A 20,412-nucleotide genomic window follows, 5' to 3' on the forward strand; every position below is an offset into this window, starting at 1 on the left:
AGTCTCAATTATCAGATTGACACGCCTCCTGCCGCGCGAGACATCTCTCAACTCTGCTCTTCGATCGTCGTTTCAATCATCGTCAAACCTCGCCGGATTTATCAATCGCGCACGGCATCATCGCGCGCAATCTCTCGGGATTAAACTGGCGCATTAGCGGCGTCTCGTCCGCCGACAATTAGTGAAAAAGCGAGGACGAAAGCGCGAGCGCGCATTATACCCGCGGATACCCGTATCCGTTTCCACCCTCTGGCGGCTCGTCATCATCCTCCCTTCGTCGCCGCCGTCACCGTCGCCGCTGTCGTCGTCGTCGTCGTCGTCGTCGTCGTCGTCGTCGTCGTCGTCGTCGTCGTCGTCGTCGTCGTCGTCGTCGTCGCCGTCGTCGTCGTCGTCGTCGTCGTTGTCACCGCCGCCGTCGTCGTCACGGTACTTTTTCTTCATTCCCTCGTCTTTGACATAGCGATCGGCACTTCAGTCCGGAGATCTCTTTTTCCCGCTCGTCAGCCGGTCGAGCACCAAAAAGGAGGACGTTTTGACCGAAGCGCTTTATCGTGGAGCGAGCTGCCCGATCGACAATATCTCGACAATTCACCCTCGAACGGAACGCTGCCGATTCCGAGCGTTCTCCTTCATCGCCTCCACCGCCTACACTCGCTTAGATCCCGTCTCGCCGTCTATTCGCCTTCTCTCACCCTTTCTCTCTTTCGCCCCCTCATATTTCTCGCAGTTTTATTTTTCGCCGGAAGGAGGACCGGCACACAGCCACCGCTTGCCGTGCATTCGCGCGCCTCCCACTTTTCCAGCGCGGCGGTCCGCATGTATCAGAGGTACATAATAAATTGAGTATTATATCCAACGACGCGAACGAGGGGGTGAGAAAGAGAGAGAGAGAGAGAGAGAGAGAGAGAGAGAGAGAGAGAGAGAGAGAGAAAGAGAGAGAGGGGGAGAGAGAGAGAGAGAGAGAGAGAGAGAGATAAGGTGAGGAGAGCAGAGAGGCTTGGTAGAGAAGGGGGAGACGGTGGAAAGAAGAAAAGCGACACCGTATAGTCCTGCGGGCCTGCGGACCTGCGCTATGCGAGTCGAGCGTCCCGTCACGGCGAGCGTCCCGACGCCGCTCTCTCGACTCGCTCGACGACGCGGCCAGCTCGACGCAGTCAGTACACGCGTCCCGACGCCCGGGGATGCGTCCACCGGTGGTAGTGTAGCTTCGTTTCGCGCGAGCCTCTCGGACGGAGCGGGTGACGTTTCGCCGTGGGAAAAAAGATTCGTGCAAAGTCCGCGGCGGGTTCAATCACAGAGGGACGGAGGAAAAAAAGTGCGCGAACTTGGGGGACGTTAAAAGAGGGATTCGCGCGCGTATGGCGCGTCGTGTCACACTCTCGCCAGTATAATGCTACACTTTTTTCGCGAGGTAATGCACTTCCCGATAATCACCCCATTAAAAATAAATAGGCAGTTTCAAGTTTCGAAAGGTTCCACCGTCGAGTAATTTACCGTTAAATCGTACGAAAAGAAAGAATCTCTTTCCCGTTAAATAGTGAAATAGACGCGTAATGTACGAGGAGCTGAATATTGGCTATCGCGCCGGAGTGATTATGGAATTGAAAAAAGACGACTCACGTTGTCAGCGGATGCGAGTGTGCCTCACGTAATCTGATCGTGAGCGCTGTGTATTCTCGTGTAAGATCGAGACGAAAGAAACAAGGAGAAACAACTACATTGGCTACGTTGGCTACGTTGGTTCGTCGAGTGTGATTGCGGTGCAATTGCGTTTGTTTTACGCGATCGGTTGTCTCCCGACGTGGAACATTAGACAGCGGCGGCGGCGGCGGTAGCGGTGGCGGCGATCTCTTAAATAAAAGTCAGACGGGACGTTCGTCGAGACAAGGGAGTATAGTAAACCAATGTTACCGCGACGCTAGCGCAAACGATATTATTAAAAGCACATTTTGGGACGTTTTACGAAAAATGTGAGTTATTGCGCGATATATCATATTACGCGTGTGTTATACCTCAGACATTTTATTTCTCCTGCCGTTATGACTCGCGTACCAACTGGTGTTATTCACACAATCAGAGGATGATAGGGTACAGAAAAGTGCACGAGGAATAAAGACGCGCGTACGATGCTTTTACGAGGCGCGAGATCCGCGGGCGAATATATTTGAAATACACGGCTAATGACACGGCTAATGAGCGGATTTATACACCGGAGACAAATTTTCTAGTACGAATTTACTAGTGACGTGAAAAAAAAAGCGGAAAAGAAAAAGTAGATTTAAATAATGTGTTAATGTTTGTGTGAGCGTGCGTGTGTGTGTGTGTGTGTGTGTAGGAAGGACGATTTCTTGTCAAAAAAGAAGATGATCCTTTCTTTTGTGAAAATTTAATTATATGCCATCTTTCTTTGCAGTTCCTGCGATATTAATTCCTAAAGTATTATAACATTAAGCATCCTAGTAACTATTCTATAAATTTAAATTCTGCTAAAGTAAATTTCAAATTACCCGATGCGAGCGAGGTTTTATTATTAGTTCGCGTGAGAGTGTAACTCGTCAAAATTCCTCACATAATCTCTTTTATAACTCGGGAATTAATCCTGTTTTATCGTCTTTGTCCAGACAAGAATAATTTTTTGACGATGACATCGAGCGGTATGCGAAATGTACTTTTATTATCGGACACGATATATACGGACATTAAAAGCGCACTCGTTCATAACTTGTCAGGCTCGAAAGGAAGAATATATCCGTCTAGAGAGGGCTGCTCTTTTGGAAAATGTATCTTGAGAGAGATTAATGATAAGAAATTTGAAATCACTTTCGTCATAATCGCCGTAACGTTACGGCGCATATACATACACATAATTAAGATCTCCAGTCGGAGATCATTATATTAAATGTCACAACGATTATTCTTCATCTTAACTTAAATTTTCTCATTCGCGAGTATTCTCTTTTCTCAAACATGTTTCTGGAGGAACCTATCGTAGGGTTTCGGCTTCGACAGGCGTTACAGATATTAATTACATTTCTGTGCATACACATGCATCTATCTCCCCTCCGTTGAAATCTCGATTTCAGCGCTCCCTTATGAGATCCTAAATATTGCGCGGTGATGCGATTGCGTGCGTTCACCGTTATGAAACGCTAGAGTAATTGCATTCAATGCTACAGAATGATGTTTATGCGCGATTTACCTAATACCCGAATTAATCCGTTCCCGCACAATAGCGGTCATTCGTAAAACGGACATACGTCCGTCTGTGATGTTATGTGCTGAAATTATTCTTTGCATTATGAAAGAGACGGACGAAGATCGAGAGGTAGAAAGAGAGAAAGAATGAGAGTGAGAGGCAGAGAGAGAGAGAGAGAGAGAGAGAGAGAGAGAGAGAGAGAGAGAGAGAGAGAGAGAGAGAGAGAGAGAAAGAGAGAGAGAGAGAGAGAGAGAGAGAAGGTAGAGAGTGGGAGTCGCAATTCGAAGTGATAGCCGGAATAAATCATTCGGAGTGATATAACGTCGTTGGTGCAAGGGATCGTGGTTCGCAGATAGTCTCCGCGGAGACGAAATCAAATCAGTCGCATTTGGCGGAGTGTATTATCATAAGAAAAAAGATTATTGAGAGAAAGAGAGAGAGAGAGAGAGAGAGAGAGAGAGAGAGAGAGAGAGAGAGAGAGAGAGAGAGAGAGAGAGAGAGAGAGAGAGGCCGCCGAGATAAAGTCGCCGGTAAATTGATCGGCCGTCCGGGAGTTTTTCCGCAACGTCGTTTCGGACGCGATTAAATCGGCTCGAGGCGATTTTCGGGCGGCGCGAGATCGATTTATCGGAGCGACCGGGATCGAGAACGTGGCGGGCGAAGAACGGCTATTAGAGAGCGACAGTTTAAGCCCGTCTAGGCTGAGGCAGTAAATTCTTTCGTCGTATATATCATTTTTTATATTTTCTATTCAGATTCACGATAGGGATCAGTGTCACCTCGGGTTAGCGTCGCCGTCGTGTTTCACGTATATGCCGTCATCCCGTCGGATTTATAGCAATCGTTGCGTATTATTCCGCCGAACTTTCTATTGACCGTGACACAGAACGATAAACCGGGCGTGAGCGCGCGTACAAATACAGCCGGAACTTTAGATTAAAATTTGACCGAGCCGTACCGAGAATAAATGCAAGAGAGCGAAGAATCTGGTGGAAATGTTGAACTAGCCCCCTCCCCCATCTCCCCTTCTTCGTCCCTGTTGAATATCAACAGCACCTCGAAATCAAAGCCGAGCACACGGCAGCGGCCGTTCGTTTTATTCGCCCGGAGTTTTAGTTTGAAGTCTGAGACGAAGACCGCTGAGAGTACGCGAGTAGAGTGCAGTAATTAGGGTGTTATAAGGCGTTAGGGACGGACAAGTGAAAATTACGCTTTGCTACAAATGACGATAGCGTGCACGACAGCGCGTCAATGTGATACAGTGATACATAATATTCCCGCATCGGTGATATAACTGCATCGAACGGATGTCAGATTATGCAAGCATTTGCCATTGATTCGAGCCTCAAGCAAATCACTTTGCTTTACACGGACGGAGCCGCGCGCACACTTCTGTGCTCCGCCGAGTGTTTCTTCTTCTCTATCTGCGAAAGTGACAACACCTGCTTCCACGTAGCAGCAGCGGTACGACTACGACGACGGTGTGGCACAGCTGCGATTTTAGAAATTTTTTTGCGCGTTGAATAAAGGACCCGGAGGAAGAACGTACGCACCACCGAGTTCCGCGTTCGTGCTAATATTTTCCTTCCTTTTTTCTCTCTTCTTTCGGAAAATCCTGAAATTCCCGCACTGCCACGAGAGCGAGAAACTTTCACGGTCATTATTCCGCGAGAGCGAGGAGTGAATTACGTTCGCGGGAGGAAAATTCGGTCGCGTATAAATCTCCGCGCGCGCAGTTCGTGTTTCTCATTTAGCGTTTCCTCGCATTTTAGCGTTTTCCCGAACGCGCGGTTGCCGTCGCGCTTCGCAACCGCCGTGGCCGATTGATATTCCAAATCGGCGACGCCACATCGACGGCCCGAACATTTGCCCGATCTTTCTTCCCGGGGCCGATTGTTTGCGAGCAAACTTCCAGATCGCGGTGGCGAGCGTGTCTAAGAGAGCAGAAAATGGAGTTTTACTTGTACAACGCGGCGATCGCTTTTATAGATGCTGATATCGCCAATCTCGCCGCGTCTAGCGACTTCCGATAATGGCGCAAATCAGATTTATAGACGCGCGCTTTTATTTCGCGGCTTATAGAAAATTACGTCCGCGGTATAGGCGTGCTGTGCCGCAACGCGGCGCGGGACGGAACGGAACGGAACGGGACGGGACAACGCCGAGGCGGGGCAGCCTCGGGGATATTGCGACGTCAAAAATAAGCAGGAGGGAAGGAGAGAGAATGAGCTAGGGGTGAGAGGAGATTCGATTAAATGGCAAAAACGATGCCGATAATGCAGCGAGTAATGATGAGCCGGGATAATAAATTCAATAAAGGCGTATGAGAATAATGCGTCGCGGATCGAAAGGACACGAGGTATCCGGGGGGAGGAGGGAAAATATTTTCAGAGATAGAGATAGAGCCGTGGAAATTACAGCAGCGGAAATGGAGCGAAAATTAAACTCCGTGGCGCGGATTAAAATATTTTCGCGCGGCGATAATTGAGGAATAAAAGATTTTCAGCGCGCTCGAATAAATCAGGCTCTCTCGTCGGCTCGCGCGAGCACCGGCGTCGGCAACGGATTCTCCGCACTTCTTCTCTCTCTCTCTCTTTCTCCCCCGCCCTTCTTTCTCTCTCTCTCTCTCTCTCTCTCTCTCTTTCTTTGCCGTTTCTTTCTTATCGAATCGGGAGATGCCGCGGAAATATATGTGCGGTCCTTGGATGGAACGCGGAAATACTCTGTCCGTATCGTCGGATTCGTAAAATAAAAGTGGAAAGGATAAAAAGCAGATGTCACGACGCGCGCTCGCGCGGAACGGCCAAATTCATCGCGCGATATGGATGATCGGCTGATCGATATCAGCCGAGTTATTTTATTTGCGCAACGCGCCGCCGAGGGATTTAAGATCGATGGAGCACACAGGCAAAGCGCGCGGCGTGTGCAACGCGAGTTGCCGGACGGAAATAAAATCTCGATTCGAAATAATTTCTTTTTACGCGCAAATAACCGAACGCTGGAAGATTCTCACTCGGCCGGGGAGCTAAACTCGAGCTCAACAGCTTGGCTCTGGGTTTTTCCCTTAGCTTCCATCAGATAAAATTGCAGGAGAAAAAGCTGCTTCTAAAGACTCGAGAGGTAAAAAAACCTCCCGGGAAAGTACCGATCGGGAAGCGGGGCCGAAATTAAGAGCTAGAGGTGGTGGTGGTGGTGGTGGTGGTGGTGATGGCAGTGGTGATGATGGTGATGATGGTCACCATCAAGTGATAAAGGTGTTAAAAATATCCGAAGGTGATGCTCAAAAATGGGAATAATTGCGGACGATACAAAAGTGACGAGCAGTCTCAGCCGGTAGACGTATAATATCTCGGATATTTCTCCTCTTGACCCCCATCTTCCAAAATCACGACACTTTCGTCGGGAGATCTTTCACTTCGGCCTGGCCCGCGAGGACCATCGATCACGCGTAAGCGAGATAGGACAAAGAGCCCATAATCTGACATCAGGGCGCGAAGAGAAGTAGGCGACGGCGAGCAAAAGGGGGGAAAAAAGGAGGTGAGTGGAGGAGGAGGAGGAGGAGGAGGAAGAGGTGGTGACTAGGGAAGAAGAGCCAGAAGGAAACGAGGGTAACGAGGATTGGGAGGCAGAAGGGCGAGAGGCACAGGACGAGAGGGTTTTCATTTAGTCCTGTCGTAAATAAGAACGAAGCAGTTACTCGCGCGGCATATAAGCGCGGGCAGAAGCGCTAAATTCCGCTTCGTACGCGGACTGAAATCTCCGCCGCTAAACGGCCGAGAGATTGTTATTTACGAGATGGCGTAAAGGATAATTGCCCCGCGCGTTTCCACACGGACGACGAGAGCGACCGCATCCCGAGGATTCAGGATGTACGGTCCAAGTCCAGCGACACTTTGCCGGCCGATCCGCGCCCGCCACGTACGTACATTACTCGGAATTGCCGCGAACTTAGCGGCGTTTATACGTCGCTTGACAAATGTATCGATCGGGAAAGGAGGCGGGCGAGGACGACAAGCGCGCAAAACGACGAAAAAACCGGACCGGAAGGAAAGACGCGAGACGTACGGAGGGAGAGAGGGTACAAGCGCGAGCGAAGAAACTTCTCGTACACGTTAACCGGCTCGCTCACCGCCGTTGCCTTCGGCGTTTCGGGGACTGCCTCGGGGTTGGCTTCATTCCCGGAAACCCCCGCTTCCGTGGGAAAGCTTCGTTTTCGCGCGATAGGCACGACCGATTAAGCGAGACGTTTAATCTCTTTACTTTTAGTTTATAGTTTTCAGTCTACATGTACGTTATGTGTTTGATTAATCGCCCGATTGCTCCGATCTAGAGTTTTCTTTATTACTTTGAGGTTTCTCTCCTTTTCCCCGTATTTTTCTTTCTCCTTGCGTTTACGGAGGGTAGCTATCGACGGTTAATACTATATATATATATATATGTATTTTTCTTTGACCGTTCGACACACAACTGATCGATACTCTCGAGATATTTTATACCGCAGAATTCAATAAAACGCTCACCGTTTATTTACGCGTGCGTTTTAAGACTGATGCAATTACCGTGGGACATTATGAACTCCGATAAAATGCAGCTATGGATAAATGCAACGAGACATCGTTTAAGATGCAGTGTATTGATTTGAATCGGATTCTCGAAACTGCTCCGACAACATTTTCAAAATAATTTCCCTTAAATGTCAACGTCAATAAAAAAGATGCTTCGCTTCACCAAACTTGGCTCCTCCGCGCGTATATATATCAATTTAGTCCTAGATAAGAGTCTAGAATTTTTACTAGAAAAAGTACAAAGGTTTCTCTTTTCTAAGGTTTCTCTTGTCTCCGCGAGAAATCTCAGATATATTCGTTCGTCACACGTTAAGCACTATGACAAACGAGAGACTCGCTTCGTTTGGACGTGTGCAAAGCCGACTCAAACTCAAATGAATATTCCAAGTTCAGACGTGCGTTTGCGACATCGTATCACATATTGTATTTAACATGAAGCTTTATACATTTCGATATATTTTTAAATAGTCATTATTTGCATTAATACATAAATTCCAGCATCGCTCGCGTAACCTCCCCGTTAACATTTCACGGCTATGAGTTATTGTTAATGCTGCGCTTTCGAGCTTTCAAGCTCTTGTTAAATTAATTAATTAATCAGTTAATTTTATTACATATCAGTTAATTAACTGATATATAATCAAAAAGCTCGATAAATAACGCGTACTAAAGTGCGTAGAAATACGCGGGATTTTATCCTACGATGTAGATAGATTCATCTTACGCCAATTACTATCTTAATAACAATAAGTGTCGTTTTTATGTGACATTTTTTCGTGCCACCTCCTCGGAAAAATCAAAGACCGAGAGAGAGAGAGAGAGAGAGAGAGAGAGAGAGAGAGAGAGAGAGAGAGAGAGAGAGAGAGAGAAGGCGGAGGGGGAGGGGAGGGGGAGGAGAGAAGGGAAGGAGAGAAAGGGAGCGCGAGTCGTTATTATCGTTCAGCTTTTCTTTTTTCGCTCTTTCAGAATGAGGGTGGCACGGCTATTACTGTGCTGCGTACTTCTCGAAGACTACAGCACCAATCTCGGCGGAACGGCAATTACCAGTGACGCTATGCGCCAGGACGGTGCATCCTCGTCCGCGACGAATCCGACGCTATCAGGTACATACCCGTACATACTCATCTGCATATTGCCAACATCGCGCGTCGCCACCGTTTTCTTTTCGTTTTCCTTGCCGCGCTAAGGCAGAGCGGCGGGCCTTCCGCGGGAATTCCGCCGCCGGCGTTAAAGCCGAGGGATGCGCGCGAACAAATATCCCGTATTACCGGCGGAAAAAAAATAAAAGACACTCGTCGCACAGAGTGCCTTTCACCCGGGCTCCCCTCGAACAAACGTCGGTAAATGATCGGGAGTGGGCGGGCTCCCTTCGTCGGTTATCCCCCGGCTTAACACGCGACGCTTCGCGAAATTATTCCTACACCTAAGTCGCGCTGCGCATAAATTACGATCCGCAGTTACGACGCGAACGCAGATTACCCCTTGTTGCTTCGCTTGATTTGCTAATTGGAGCTAGTTTGCGATAGCTTCCGACGCAAATAATGCAGCCGGGGCTGTAAAAGTACAATAGGCGAGGCGGAGGAACGTAATCGTCGTCGTCGTCTCGAGACGTGCGGTCTTACTGGTGTAACAATATATCTGCCAGCGAAATTGATTTCAATAAAAACCTATCTGCGTAACGTATGCAGAGATATTCTCCAACAATTCCGCCCCTTCCCGGTCGTTGTTAGAACTCGAGCGACACAGAGGAGAAACAAATAATTTGCCAAGCGGATAAGCCAAGAGTCTAAGATCGAAAGTTATGGCTGCTTACCGAACGTTTAATCTGAACGCGCAGACCCTAGTTCCGTAGATTCTTCCGAATCATCAGTTTGTGCTCCCCGGGGGAGCTGGCCATACCGTTCCCAAGGTGCGCCGACATGGTTTTTCAATTATTTGATAAGATCGCGTGTTCGATGATCGGGCGTATTTGACCGGCAATAATCGGAGGAGGTTGACGCGACGTTGTGTGCCGAGTCGTAAATAAACCCTGTAACGTCACGTGCTTCCTGCACGAGCGGATATCCACTCGGCAACGTCTGAAGGTTTTGCTTTTTCGCGGGGCGTATAAAGCTTTGTGGAAATTCTGAATAATGCATTGTGAAAGATTATCTATACGTGGCGGATTTATACAGTGTTGCACGCCGCGGCGATACATTGTCTGTCTTTCTTTCGGAAAGCCCGACAATGTTCGGCGAGAAGAAGAGGAAATATTTCTCCGCGTGAATCTTGTTTCGACACGCGAAAACGCTGCGTCAACAGTGAGTTCGGTTGAGTGACAGGCGAATCGTATAACGCGTTTCTCAGCGCGCGATGCACATGGTCGTTTGAAAAATTTTGCGTTTATTAAAAAATCGCGCCCCCCCTCTCTCTCTCTCTCATTTTCACCTGTCATATTTCTCGAATAAAGCGAGGCCGACATTCGTCATTATACGCTCGTATGCTGTTCGTACGATGACAATGCAAAAGGCAATCGCATATTTGCCGACAACCACATAACGCCGGGCAACTAATAAAGCCAAAGGGCTTTTCATAAATTCCGAAAGCACTATTGTCATCTCGCTTTTGACCAGGCACGATTTCGCTCCGCCATTCTTGAGGACTCGTGGAGCATAAACGTAAACTCAAATACGCGAATTTGTGGAACAAATATATCATAAGCTTAAAGCATACGAAATACTTCAAAGAATTTGTAATAACCACGTCGGCGCTGAACGTAGCAACAACGGGTCTGCGCTAAACAAACTCAATCCATGCAAATTTCGTGTCATTTATTTTTTGCGAATTGTTCAGAAGTCGCGGCTTACACGCTCGTCGGATCACCGTCATTTTTTCCCTCCTTCCGCGGTTTTTACAGCCGCGCGCGAGAAAGCGCATTATCGTCGCTGCGATATTTTACGAAGCTAATCGTCGGTGCATTCACAGATACGCGGCCGAGGAATCTATGCGTGTCGAGGCGAGTATATCCGATATCGCTCTTCTTCTCTTTTTCTTTCTTTTAATGGATAACGCGCGGATATAGTGGTAGTAAAAATCGCGGCGTTTCATGGCGAGTGAAAATTTATAAGCAGAATAAATGAACGTATAAATAAAAGTATAAATTAGGACATTCACGGCTCAACAACTGACACAAAGTCGGAACAGAAAAGCATCCGTTGCATTTGCAATAATTTACGAATATCGTTTCGGCAGACAGCTCGTGCATTAGATATTAATTGTGAATTGAATCCACTGAGATGTCCTCGGTTTTTAAATCGTTGCGATGTCAGAAAATTTCAGTCAAACATTATTCCTTTTATTTTCGCCGGCATTCTTTCCGGCCGGAACTTTCGCCAGTGAGAACTCGCTATCGCGCGTATCTTACAGTTCGGTAACGTCGAAACACAAAATTGCCTCGAAACGCGAAGAAGGGAAAACTACACGAAACTTTATTCGAGCGATCGCGAGACGGGAGAGGCAAACGAGAAGAATGGAGCTGTGGAGAAAATGCTCTCGTTGGCGCGGGATCGTCATCGTCGTCGTCGTCGTCGTCGTCGTCGTCGTCGTCGTCGTCGTCGTCGTCGTCGTCGTTGCTGTCGTCGTCGTCGTCGTCGTCGTCGTCGCGTCCGAAGTTGAAGTGGTTCTAACCGGCTCGGCATTGCCGGGTCCATGCCGGTTAGTTCGCCAAGTTTTTCCTTTGAGGATGAAAGATATTAATTAAACTGTCACAGACACGGTAGCGCGCGCGCGGGCGCGCGAAACCCCTACCCAACTTTATTTCGCCACTTACAAGTTTACCACTTAGGCAGCGTGCGCGGGTGAGCGGCTACAAGTCATCTTTTTACGGCTTTAACACGTGATATTTATGCGCGCGATGGAACACCGACGGGATCGCGACGCGGCACGCGAAGACGTGACGTATGCATGCAAAAGGATCGGCCAACTTTTCGCCCCATCGGGCGGTGGTGCTGAAACGCAGTTTAGATGGCCAACAGACAAATCGTTCGTATCGCTTTCCTATTTCCCTCCGTTCCTTTTTATTTCGCGTGATGTTAGACTTAATTGAATCTCGTAAGATGAAATTGTATTTCCGTTCCCTGGGAGAACGCGCGAGAAAGGGAGAACGCGAGAAAGGATAAAAGAGAGAGAGAGAGAGAGAGAGAGAGAGAGAGAGAGAAAAAGGAAAAAATATACATCGCTTCATTCAACAAACGCGTCTCTCTCTCTCTCTCTTTCGCCAAAGTCAAGTCGCCTCGGTATACACCATTTTATTGACTGCCACTAAATTCTTTCGATTCTATTCATGTATCTTTGCTCAAGTGCTCAATAGCAAATGTCCCAGAGCGCATAATAAATGGCTCTACCTACGTCCACTTTTCTTTACTTAACTCTACTTATCTGATACATCCAGACAACTGACGGCGGTTGCGTTCAACATTCCGGTAGCCAATAACCGATAGCGCAGGTAGGTGGAGAAACTGGAGCGCCATGTATAAAGATGGGAACGGAATGGATGCTAAAGCGAAATTGGCTAAGGGTAACCCTTTGAACCGACCCTGTTGCGCTCGTACACGCTCTCGTACGTGACAAGTAAAGTTCCGTGCTTGCAAACACAGGAAGGAAAATAGAATTCCTACGGCTCTCGTATGAGCAAACTTCCCGGGAGGAAGTTTGCTCCCTCCCGAGAATTAACTCTGTGAATTACGAATTATTCGGTTTATCGTGTTTTTCCGAAAATCAGCGTCGACACTTCACCCCGCCGGGGTAACTCGCTCTCCGATGAGAATTGAACGACCCGTTGCGACGCGCGCGATGATCAAGTGACAGCCCAGTCGATATCGAATGTGTTGATTTCATTCGTACAGTGATTAAGGGATAATGTTGCGCAAGTTGCATGGCAGTGCTATCGTTCGCTACGGGCCGTGTAACGATCTTATCTATCAAATGACGCGCGATACGCGCGTGATGTCAAATTCTCGTGTGCAATATACTCGCACATGTCCGCCTATGCGATACGTGACGTCGCAATACGTCTGCTTATTCGCGTGACGATATCGGATAGTTTGTACTACTACTACCGATATATCCCCGCCAAGAGAAACCCAAAAGCCGCAATTTTTCGCTGAATATTCAACTGAAAAGCCTCCCGCCGCATATACGGTCGCTCGGCTAATCGAACATACATTTTTACGAATGATAACGACGAGGGAGAGTCGCCAGCGCGATTTTAAAAAATATTTGCGTATTATCGGTGCGGAATTTGCGCGGAAAGAAGCGAGACGAGCGCAAATCCAGAGTCACTGACCAATTTTATAGGCGTCACTTATAGGCGAAGTTGGGTTTGACGAGACATGATTACAGACACGACGCAAAATTCGAACGAATTTCGAGTCGACTGTAATCTAAGCCGGATAATGACGTTCTTTCTTCGAACGCTCGTGACACAGGAGGAGACTCTCGGAAACGCGGAAAGACGCGACCCGCGGTCAGTCGGCAAAATTTCAGAAATATTACTCCGTGATTGTTAGGGAAGCGCGATTAAGACGCGGGATTAAAGTTTCACATTTAGCGTCACAGGTGCGACGCCGCCACGATCCGCGCCGCTACTCCACCGGGAGACCCTCTACACGCTGCGCGTTGTTATATACTATATAACGTTATACATATGTAACGAGCGTCCGCATGTATGCGCCGGCAAAATGTGTCTCGTTACTATAGTTAACTGCATTTACACAACATATCTGCAACGCACGGACACAGCTTTGCCGACCGTCGTCTCGACACCGTGTGTCCCCGCATCTGAGCACTGCTGTTAACGCCAAGGAAGCTTCGAACGTTACGTGTAACGCGCTAAGGACCAAGTGGACATGTATAGAATCCCAATTACGTCCACGATTATACAGTGTATATGGGGGGGGGGAAGGTATATATCAACGCCGGGACGTGTGCAATTACGGATACGCAGGGACGCGCGCCGCCTCACAACAACATTGTTGAGATCACCGCGCCGTGAACAAATCCGAAAGCGATTTTCCTCGGCCGGAAATTCGCACCCGTCGCCGAGGAGACGAAGAAGAAACGACGACCGTGCGCTTCGATTCGATTTTCAATTGTTCTAGCACCGACTGTTCCCCGGAGCGTGGGCGATCTCGCGGAATTTTCGCGAAAATTTGGAAAAATGTCACGGAACGCGGGGCTCCTTAATGAGCGCGCGCGGTTCGGCGGAAAAAAGTTTCCCCCCCCTCAAGAAATCAGATTTTTCGACGCTTACCGCCTTTCGTGGAATTCTATTTTGCCGTTGTTTCGCGGTATTTAGACATAACGCGCTAATTAGTGCGCTAATTAGGAAGCTGTTGCGCCGCACACACGTTGCAGTCCCTGTCGTATCGTTTGTATAATTAAGCAAACAAAGAGAAGGATCCCAAAGCACACTCACACGAACTAAGCGATCCGATGGATCGAGGTTTTAGTATCCGAAAAAGTGGGGTTCTCTCCCCCAGCGCGGAGTCCCTTAATCCTCGGCAACGCGAGGACACCCACCCCGAGCCATCCCACCGTCGCGCGGCCGTCGATCTTCGTAGTTTGACTTACGGAAACGCGGGCGCGGGCGCGCGCGCACGTCGGAGGGAAAGTGCGACACCTCCGGCGATAACCCCCGGGTATCCGTTGCACGGCCGGCGCAGGTCGCGCATGTGTTTGTACAGTGTGTGCGCTTAATATTAATATGTGCACGCCTATACGGTGAATGAGGAATAGTTTGAAGCATAGTTTCGCGCTCGCGCTCACGTACTAGTAGTAATCTTCTTACACGTTAAGGACACGCTCCAGTGCGGGCATACGTGCGCGGGCTCGTATTAAAGGAGGAACGAGCGTGAGGTGAATTGCGAGTGCGTAATATACGCGTATATGGTCGCTATTTGCGCGCGCGCACACATGCGCAGGTACAGGCTCTCGCACAGTTCGCGCGTCGTGTACACATGTGACGCGGTGCTATCGCACCCGCGGGTCGAAGTTTTAAACACAATTTCGCCCGCGTGCGCGCTTATAGCCGGGCAATAAAAAATGTTGGCAAATGCGGTCGCATATTTATAGCTCTGTGTCTTCCGCGAAATGCCGGCGTGCACACTTCGCCGCATTGTGCGCGACCTGCCTGCCTGCCTGCCTGCCTGCCTGCATCGCGCAAGCCGGCCCGGCGAAAATACCGCTCTTCTATTAATGCCAAAATATTTAATTCTCCGCGCGCGCAGCCTGACGACCGTCTGTATTCGCAGCCCGTATTTAATTTCGCGGCTGGCAAAAGCGCGTGGCCTTTCGTAGCGCGACAAACGACGTCGAACTCCACCGGCGCAATCCACGTAATCGATACTCTCTTCGTTAACACCTCGTTAACTTCGTTGACCCATCACGTTGATTTCCACTGATTATTTTACGATGCCCCGCGCTCGGATCTGTATCGCCAAATATGCGGTAAATAAATTGCAACTGGTGACGCGTATCGTCCGTTAACTCCGTTTCACCGGCTCTCTATCGATTATATATTTAATTTGTTACACACAATTGGCTATGTTTTATACGTGAATTGGTGGGACAATATTACAGCGCCGGACATTGTTGACAATCATGGCACCAGCCGGTGTGGTAACGACAATGCTGGAAAACATCGTGACAATTTTTGCCCGCGCAGCGCGAGCGAGTCGGAACGCACTCGCGCGAATTTAACCCCCGCTAACGCGTGACGCAACCTCGTACTCCGGTTAATTTCGAGTAACTCGCAAACTAAGCTCCTAAACTACTAATGCCAAAGCAAGTTCTTGATTTTCAGATAATTTCGAATAGAGCGTAGAAATTATATTCAGTCATATACTCGCGAACACGATACTCCGAATTTCAATTATATGGGCTCCGAGCCCGGAATATTTAACGTTGAATAGCCAAAAATGATGAAAAAGAAGTTCCTTCTCGAGCTCCTCGAGAAAGAGCGAGAGAAAGGAATGGTACGTGGGTTCGTTACGCGATAACGATGACGGAAATTTATCGCGGCGGCACAAAAGAGCGCCGCGACGAAATCGACGGAAAATTATACCGTGAGCCCCTCGACCTCTCGGCGCGCGTGTGCACAAACAGCAAGCTGTTTGTATTAATTTCCTTTATCGAGTGCCCGCCTCTCTCAGAATAATGGATTCGGTTGCATCGGCGCCAGCCAGCATCGCTCAATGTCGATCGCGTTTCCGCGCGCACGCGCGCGCGAAACTCGAAGCACGAGAAAAAGAGAAGCCGTCCGAGAGGCGCTCGATCGAGCACGCTGAACGCCTGTAAATTTCTCGTTGACTCCGGTAAACTTTCCCAATCGTCTTGGGAGTACACATTTCCGCGCTGTATTAACGGACCGACGCGCGCTGCGCGACGGTCTGCATTGTACGAGCGTGTAATGCGAGCGCTTGCTCACACTGGCTTGCATACGTATCGGTGTGTATTGGTATGCGCGTAATGCTCAGCTTCGTGCATACGTACGTACACGCAGGTACGTGCAGACGGTAGATATACGCCGCGTCTCTAGCAGGCGGGAAACCTCCGTGTTCCGCATGTGCGATCTTACTAATTTCCGGGATCGAAGCCTGCCCTAAGAGGGTGGCTGGTTGGTTGGCTGGCTGACTAGTCGGGAGTAGGAAGCGAGCCGAGGCAAGGGCAGCCTAAGTGAGAGGGAGCGAGGAACGGGGCGGGAGAAGGATTCGGCTAGGCGAGGATGGCATGGGCGCGAATTCGATTAATTAAACTTCGAATTCGCGTCGCTTCGCGGAAATGGAATTATCACGGCGTAGTCGGCGTAGGCGGCGTCGGCGTCGGCGGCGAATGCACCGCTTCGGGGACAGCGAGCCACCAGCATCAGAAAGGCGGTTACGTCAGCGCGGGGGTACACCGGCGCTATTTGGGGGGTCGAACGGTGTAACAGCTTGCGTCTCGAACCGTGGAAAGGAGGCGAAAAGGGTGAATCGCGAACTAACGCACGGTCGAGGGTGTACCAAACTTACAATATTTTAATGACCTACCTTCTCCCCCCGTCGTAACCTTAAACCCCCATGTAAACTTAATTAGAAGCCGAAATTCCCAATTCCCAACACGAAAACGCGCGATATCACCGATACTTTCCGAATCATACGTGCTCAAAGTCGAACTCGGTTTGTATCGATAGTTTTGGCATCGTCCAATTTGGTATTTCTTTCAGTGTGAAATTGTTCAAACTATTAGATTATTTAAATATTCAGTTTCGCACCATGTGCATAAGCAATATTAAGTTTTATAAACAGTATAAAATTGCACAAACAATATCAAATTGCATAAAATTATACAAACAATATAAAATTGCTTAAACAATATATATATATATATATATATATTTATATATATGTATATATATATATATAATATCTCAAGCATTAATATATAACTACCCGAAATCAATGCGATTTACTATTATGCATGCACTATAAAATATGAAACGTTGAATTTCAACATTCACCAATTTGCATTGATATCTCTCGATGTGCAGTCACGTCACCTATGTCCAACCAGGCCGTCGCTGTGTGCAAAACTCCATAAAGTCGCTCACATTCATTGCATTATACACTCACGATTGATGTTCACATTTTCGACGATGTTTAACGAATGAATGACGGCATCAATAAAATTTATTTATCTATCTCGAGTCAGAATACACGACTTTTGTCAACGAAAGATGAAATCATCAACGTCTGCAATTTCGTTTAATACGAATGTCCACTTTTGCGATATCGGCACTTTGACAATACAATCACGGCTCGAAAAAAGCTTTGAAAATATACTCATTGCACTACTCGCGGCAAAAATTATAATAATTCTGGGACGCACTCACGATAATGAGTAAATTTAATTTTCTTCATTCATCTTTTTTTCTTCAGCAAATGGATCAAAAAAAATTGTAAGGTAGCAATTATGTGTCCAGAAGCAAAGAAATTTAAATTTTGAAACCTAATACACGATAACATCGTGTCGATTGCGAAATTAATCAAAATCGTGCACTAGCGAGATATTCGAAAGTAGAATGAATTTTTCACACATGATAACTTCGTAATACTTATGCGAAGATAACTCCGCGACTCGGTCATATGGAAATTTCCTTCAAAATACTATCGCGAATTTTATTTAACGAACGATTCGAACCCAAAGAGAGTAATCGCGACGCGAGAAATGAAAATGTAAAAATAGGAAACTAAAATTCGCCATAATTTTAAAATTTATCAATATGAACACAAGTCATTCATGATCACGATTATGAAACTAGGTATTTCAACAAATAACGTATAAACGCTACGCAACATTCTGTATGTATGTAAAATTAAATACCGTAAATATTGTAAAATAGCGAAATCTACTAACGCATATTTACGTGAGTAAAATATTCGAAACTGCGACCTAACCTCACGATGTAGCTGTAAATTTCGCCGCGAACCGAAAAATCTGAAACAGAAAATAAATCATCTTTTGATTAGTTATAGCGATAAGCATAGCTCGATTTTGACTTATTGAGAAATGAAGAAAGGAAAGTATTGTGTATAAAAAAAGCGTATAAGTAAAAGGTTAGGTTTGACTGCGAGTCTCCAATAGGCATGAGATATAGTAATCACCCTTTGAATTTCAACATGCTTCCATTTCTGACGATGTTCTCAAAGCGATGATTGCACGTGCAAAGCGTCATAATTAATCTCACGATCGTTCCGATAAACTTACGAAAATTAGAAGTAGCTCGCGACGTATTCGCCTCTATTTCAAATGGCCGTTCCGCTTGTTGCGTATATCGCGCGTTGTTGAAACGCGCGTTACACGTTTCGTCTCACTTCAGATTTCATTGTTATGGTCGCGATGAAGGACAATTTTTCATTATTAATTATACGTTATGATATCAATACTTTATGTAACGTTACGACGTTCGATTATTCAGTAATAATTCCGATAGAATTCTTCTCATATCCTCATATTATAATATATCATACAGTTATTAATTGTTAAGATTTCTCGGAGAGTTATTATTACGATTAACGAAGGATTAAACGAAGGATTAAGAGCCTGTAAACTTACTCTCGAAACAGCTTGACTCGTATCATATCCCCCGGCGTTGCTTCCGAACTCGCTGAAACTGCGACTACCTTCGCGATGTAGCTGCAAATTCCATCGGGAATCGAAGAATTGGAAACAGATAATAAATCATCCCGATTAATCGTAGCAATAGCGATCTCTCGATCGCGACGAATTGAAAAGTCAGGAGTAAGGTGAGAAACGAAAAAAAGTACAAAAGGTTATTACGTAAAATGAGGTTAGGTTCGACTGTAAATCTCCGTTAGGTATGACAAGCATGACATGTGACGATTACCTTTCGAATTTCAGCATGCTTCCACTACTCGTGACGTTATCGTTACGATGATCGCACGCGCCAAGTGTCACATTTGGTCTCATGGTCGATTTACGAAAATTGGGAATAGCACGCTACATGTTCCGACGCGTTCGTCCCCGCTTCAAATGCTCTAATGGCTATCCGCTCGTGGTAAATATTACGCGCGTTTACGTCACGTGATCTCGATCGGCGCGCCGAACCGTACATCAGAGTATGTTGTTTTGATCATGTTGTTTTGATCATATTGATCGAAACGAAAAAATAAGAAACAATGTTTCAGTTATCGACTCCACGTTGTAATATTAATATTTTACGTTACGTTGTAAAACAAACTTTCGATAAACATTACGACAATTATTCGATAAACGTGCGCTGATGGGGTTTCTCACATTCCCGGTTACATCGCGCGGCTATACAACGGATCGTTCGTTACCAAGGATCGCGACCAAGGATTATCACACAAAGGATCAAATAAAAAATCATAGAATAAGTCAATTTATCCTGGAGCCAATGCTGTTAGGCTCGAATCCTCCGGTGCCGCATTTGCAGTCGCCGTTAACTGCAGCTTCGAAACAGCGTCCGCGTGTAGCCGCAATCTCTGCCAGATCTGAAACAAGAAGTAGTTTTCCTGATTAAATACAGCGGTAGAACGATCGTGAACAAATCACGAACGCGATGCTTCTGACTGTATTTCTTCCGGAAACTTGACAAAAATTAGATGCGACAGTCACTTGATAAGTCACTGCGAAGTCGCTGATCTAAACGAATTCCACATACGTTACTAACAATTCGTGTTGCCTGTTAATCCTGATTGAGCGCGATTACGTGAAAATCGGGAAGTAAACAGACGCGATGGTGCCTCACACGTTCACTCTGTGATTGTGTGGTCGTACGGCGCGCTAAACTCATGAATACAACGGTACACGCAGAACTTCTCGTGTAGCCATTGTATACACCTTTATAGACAACGTCCCAAATTTATTGTACAACATTTTAATAGCGCTTGCCGGATTTGCGGCGCAGTGCGGTGTTGCATTGCAAGGGCGCGGCGGGATGCGGTGCGACATGACGGAGAAAAGTTTCGGCAGGGATTCGAGCCGTGAGAATTTAAAGTCCCGCGAATCTGGCTAAGACCGATGGACTTTTCCCTCGACTTCGAGTCGGCGTTTCAATAATCCGCTTTGGTATCGCGCCTCCGTTAGCCTCCG

The 20,412-nt window shown here is 47.1% G+C and overlaps 3 protein-coding genes across 4 annotated transcripts in view; 1 reads left to right on the forward strand and 2 right to left on the reverse strand.

The window, feature by feature from the left end:
* pygo (pygopus family PHD finger) overlaps nucleotides 1–17,371 on the reverse strand; it is a 74,464-nt gene extending 57,093 nt beyond the window's left edge. Inside the window, 1 exon segment of the mRNA XM_025301613.1 lies at nucleotides 17,297–17,371. Within this exon segment, the coding sequence (XP_025157398.1) occupies nucleotides 17,297–17,306 (10 nt within the window). The 5' untranslated portion in view covers nucleotides 17,307–17,371.
* Nucleotides 1,058–20,412, forward strand: part of LOC105192344 (lachesin) — a 53,385-nt gene continuing 34,030 nt past the window's right edge. The window contains exons 1-2 of one of the 2 annotated variants that reach the window (XM_011156414.2): nucleotides 1,058–1,411; nucleotides 8,728–8,864. In XM_011156414.2, coding sequence (XP_011154716.1) covers nucleotides 8,729–8,864 — 136 coding nt within the window. In that variant the 5' untranslated portion in view covers nucleotides 1,058–1,411; nucleotide 8,728. Of the gene's footprint in view, nucleotides 1,412–1,741; nucleotides 1,971–8,727; nucleotides 8,865–20,412 lie in introns of those variants that run through there. The other variant, XM_025301614.1, reaches the window with a different exon arrangement.
* Nucleotides 18,039–19,807, reverse strand: LOC105192343 (uncharacterized). The gene is made up of 3 exons (XM_019845639.2): nucleotides 19,184–19,807; nucleotides 18,892–18,972; nucleotides 18,039–18,273 (listed from the first exon to the last, which is right to left on the reverse strand). Exons 1-3 carry the CDS (start codon nucleotides 19,264–19,266, stop codon nucleotides 18,054–18,056), a joined length of 384 nt encoding a protein of 127 aa, XP_019701198.1. The 5' UTR covers nucleotides 19,267–19,807; the 3' UTR covers nucleotides 18,039–18,053.

Source organism: Harpegnathos saltator, unplaced genomic scaffold, assembly GCF_003227715.2.
Source record: "Harpegnathos saltator strain DR-91 unplaced genomic scaffold, Hsal_v8.6 scaffold434, whole genome shotgun sequence".
NCBI classification, from domain to species: Eukaryota; Metazoa; Arthropoda; class Insecta; order Hymenoptera; family Formicidae; genus Harpegnathos; species Harpegnathos saltator.

Excerpts from the sequence above, each read along its gene's own strand:
- LOC105192343 (XM_019845639.2), bottom strand. The coding sequence starts at position 19,266 with ATGAGACCAAATGTGACACTTGGCGCGTGCGATCATCGTAACGATAAC. Across the intron at positions 18,973-19,183 it reads AGCATGCTGAAATTCGAAAG|CTACATCGCGAAGGTAGTCG; the intron begins GTAATCGTCACA and ends TGGAATTTGCAG. Across the intron at positions 18,274-18,891 it reads CGAGTCAAGCTGTTTCGAGA|ATTTTTCGGTTCGCGGCGAA; the intron begins GTAAGTTTACAG and ends TTTCTGTTTCAG.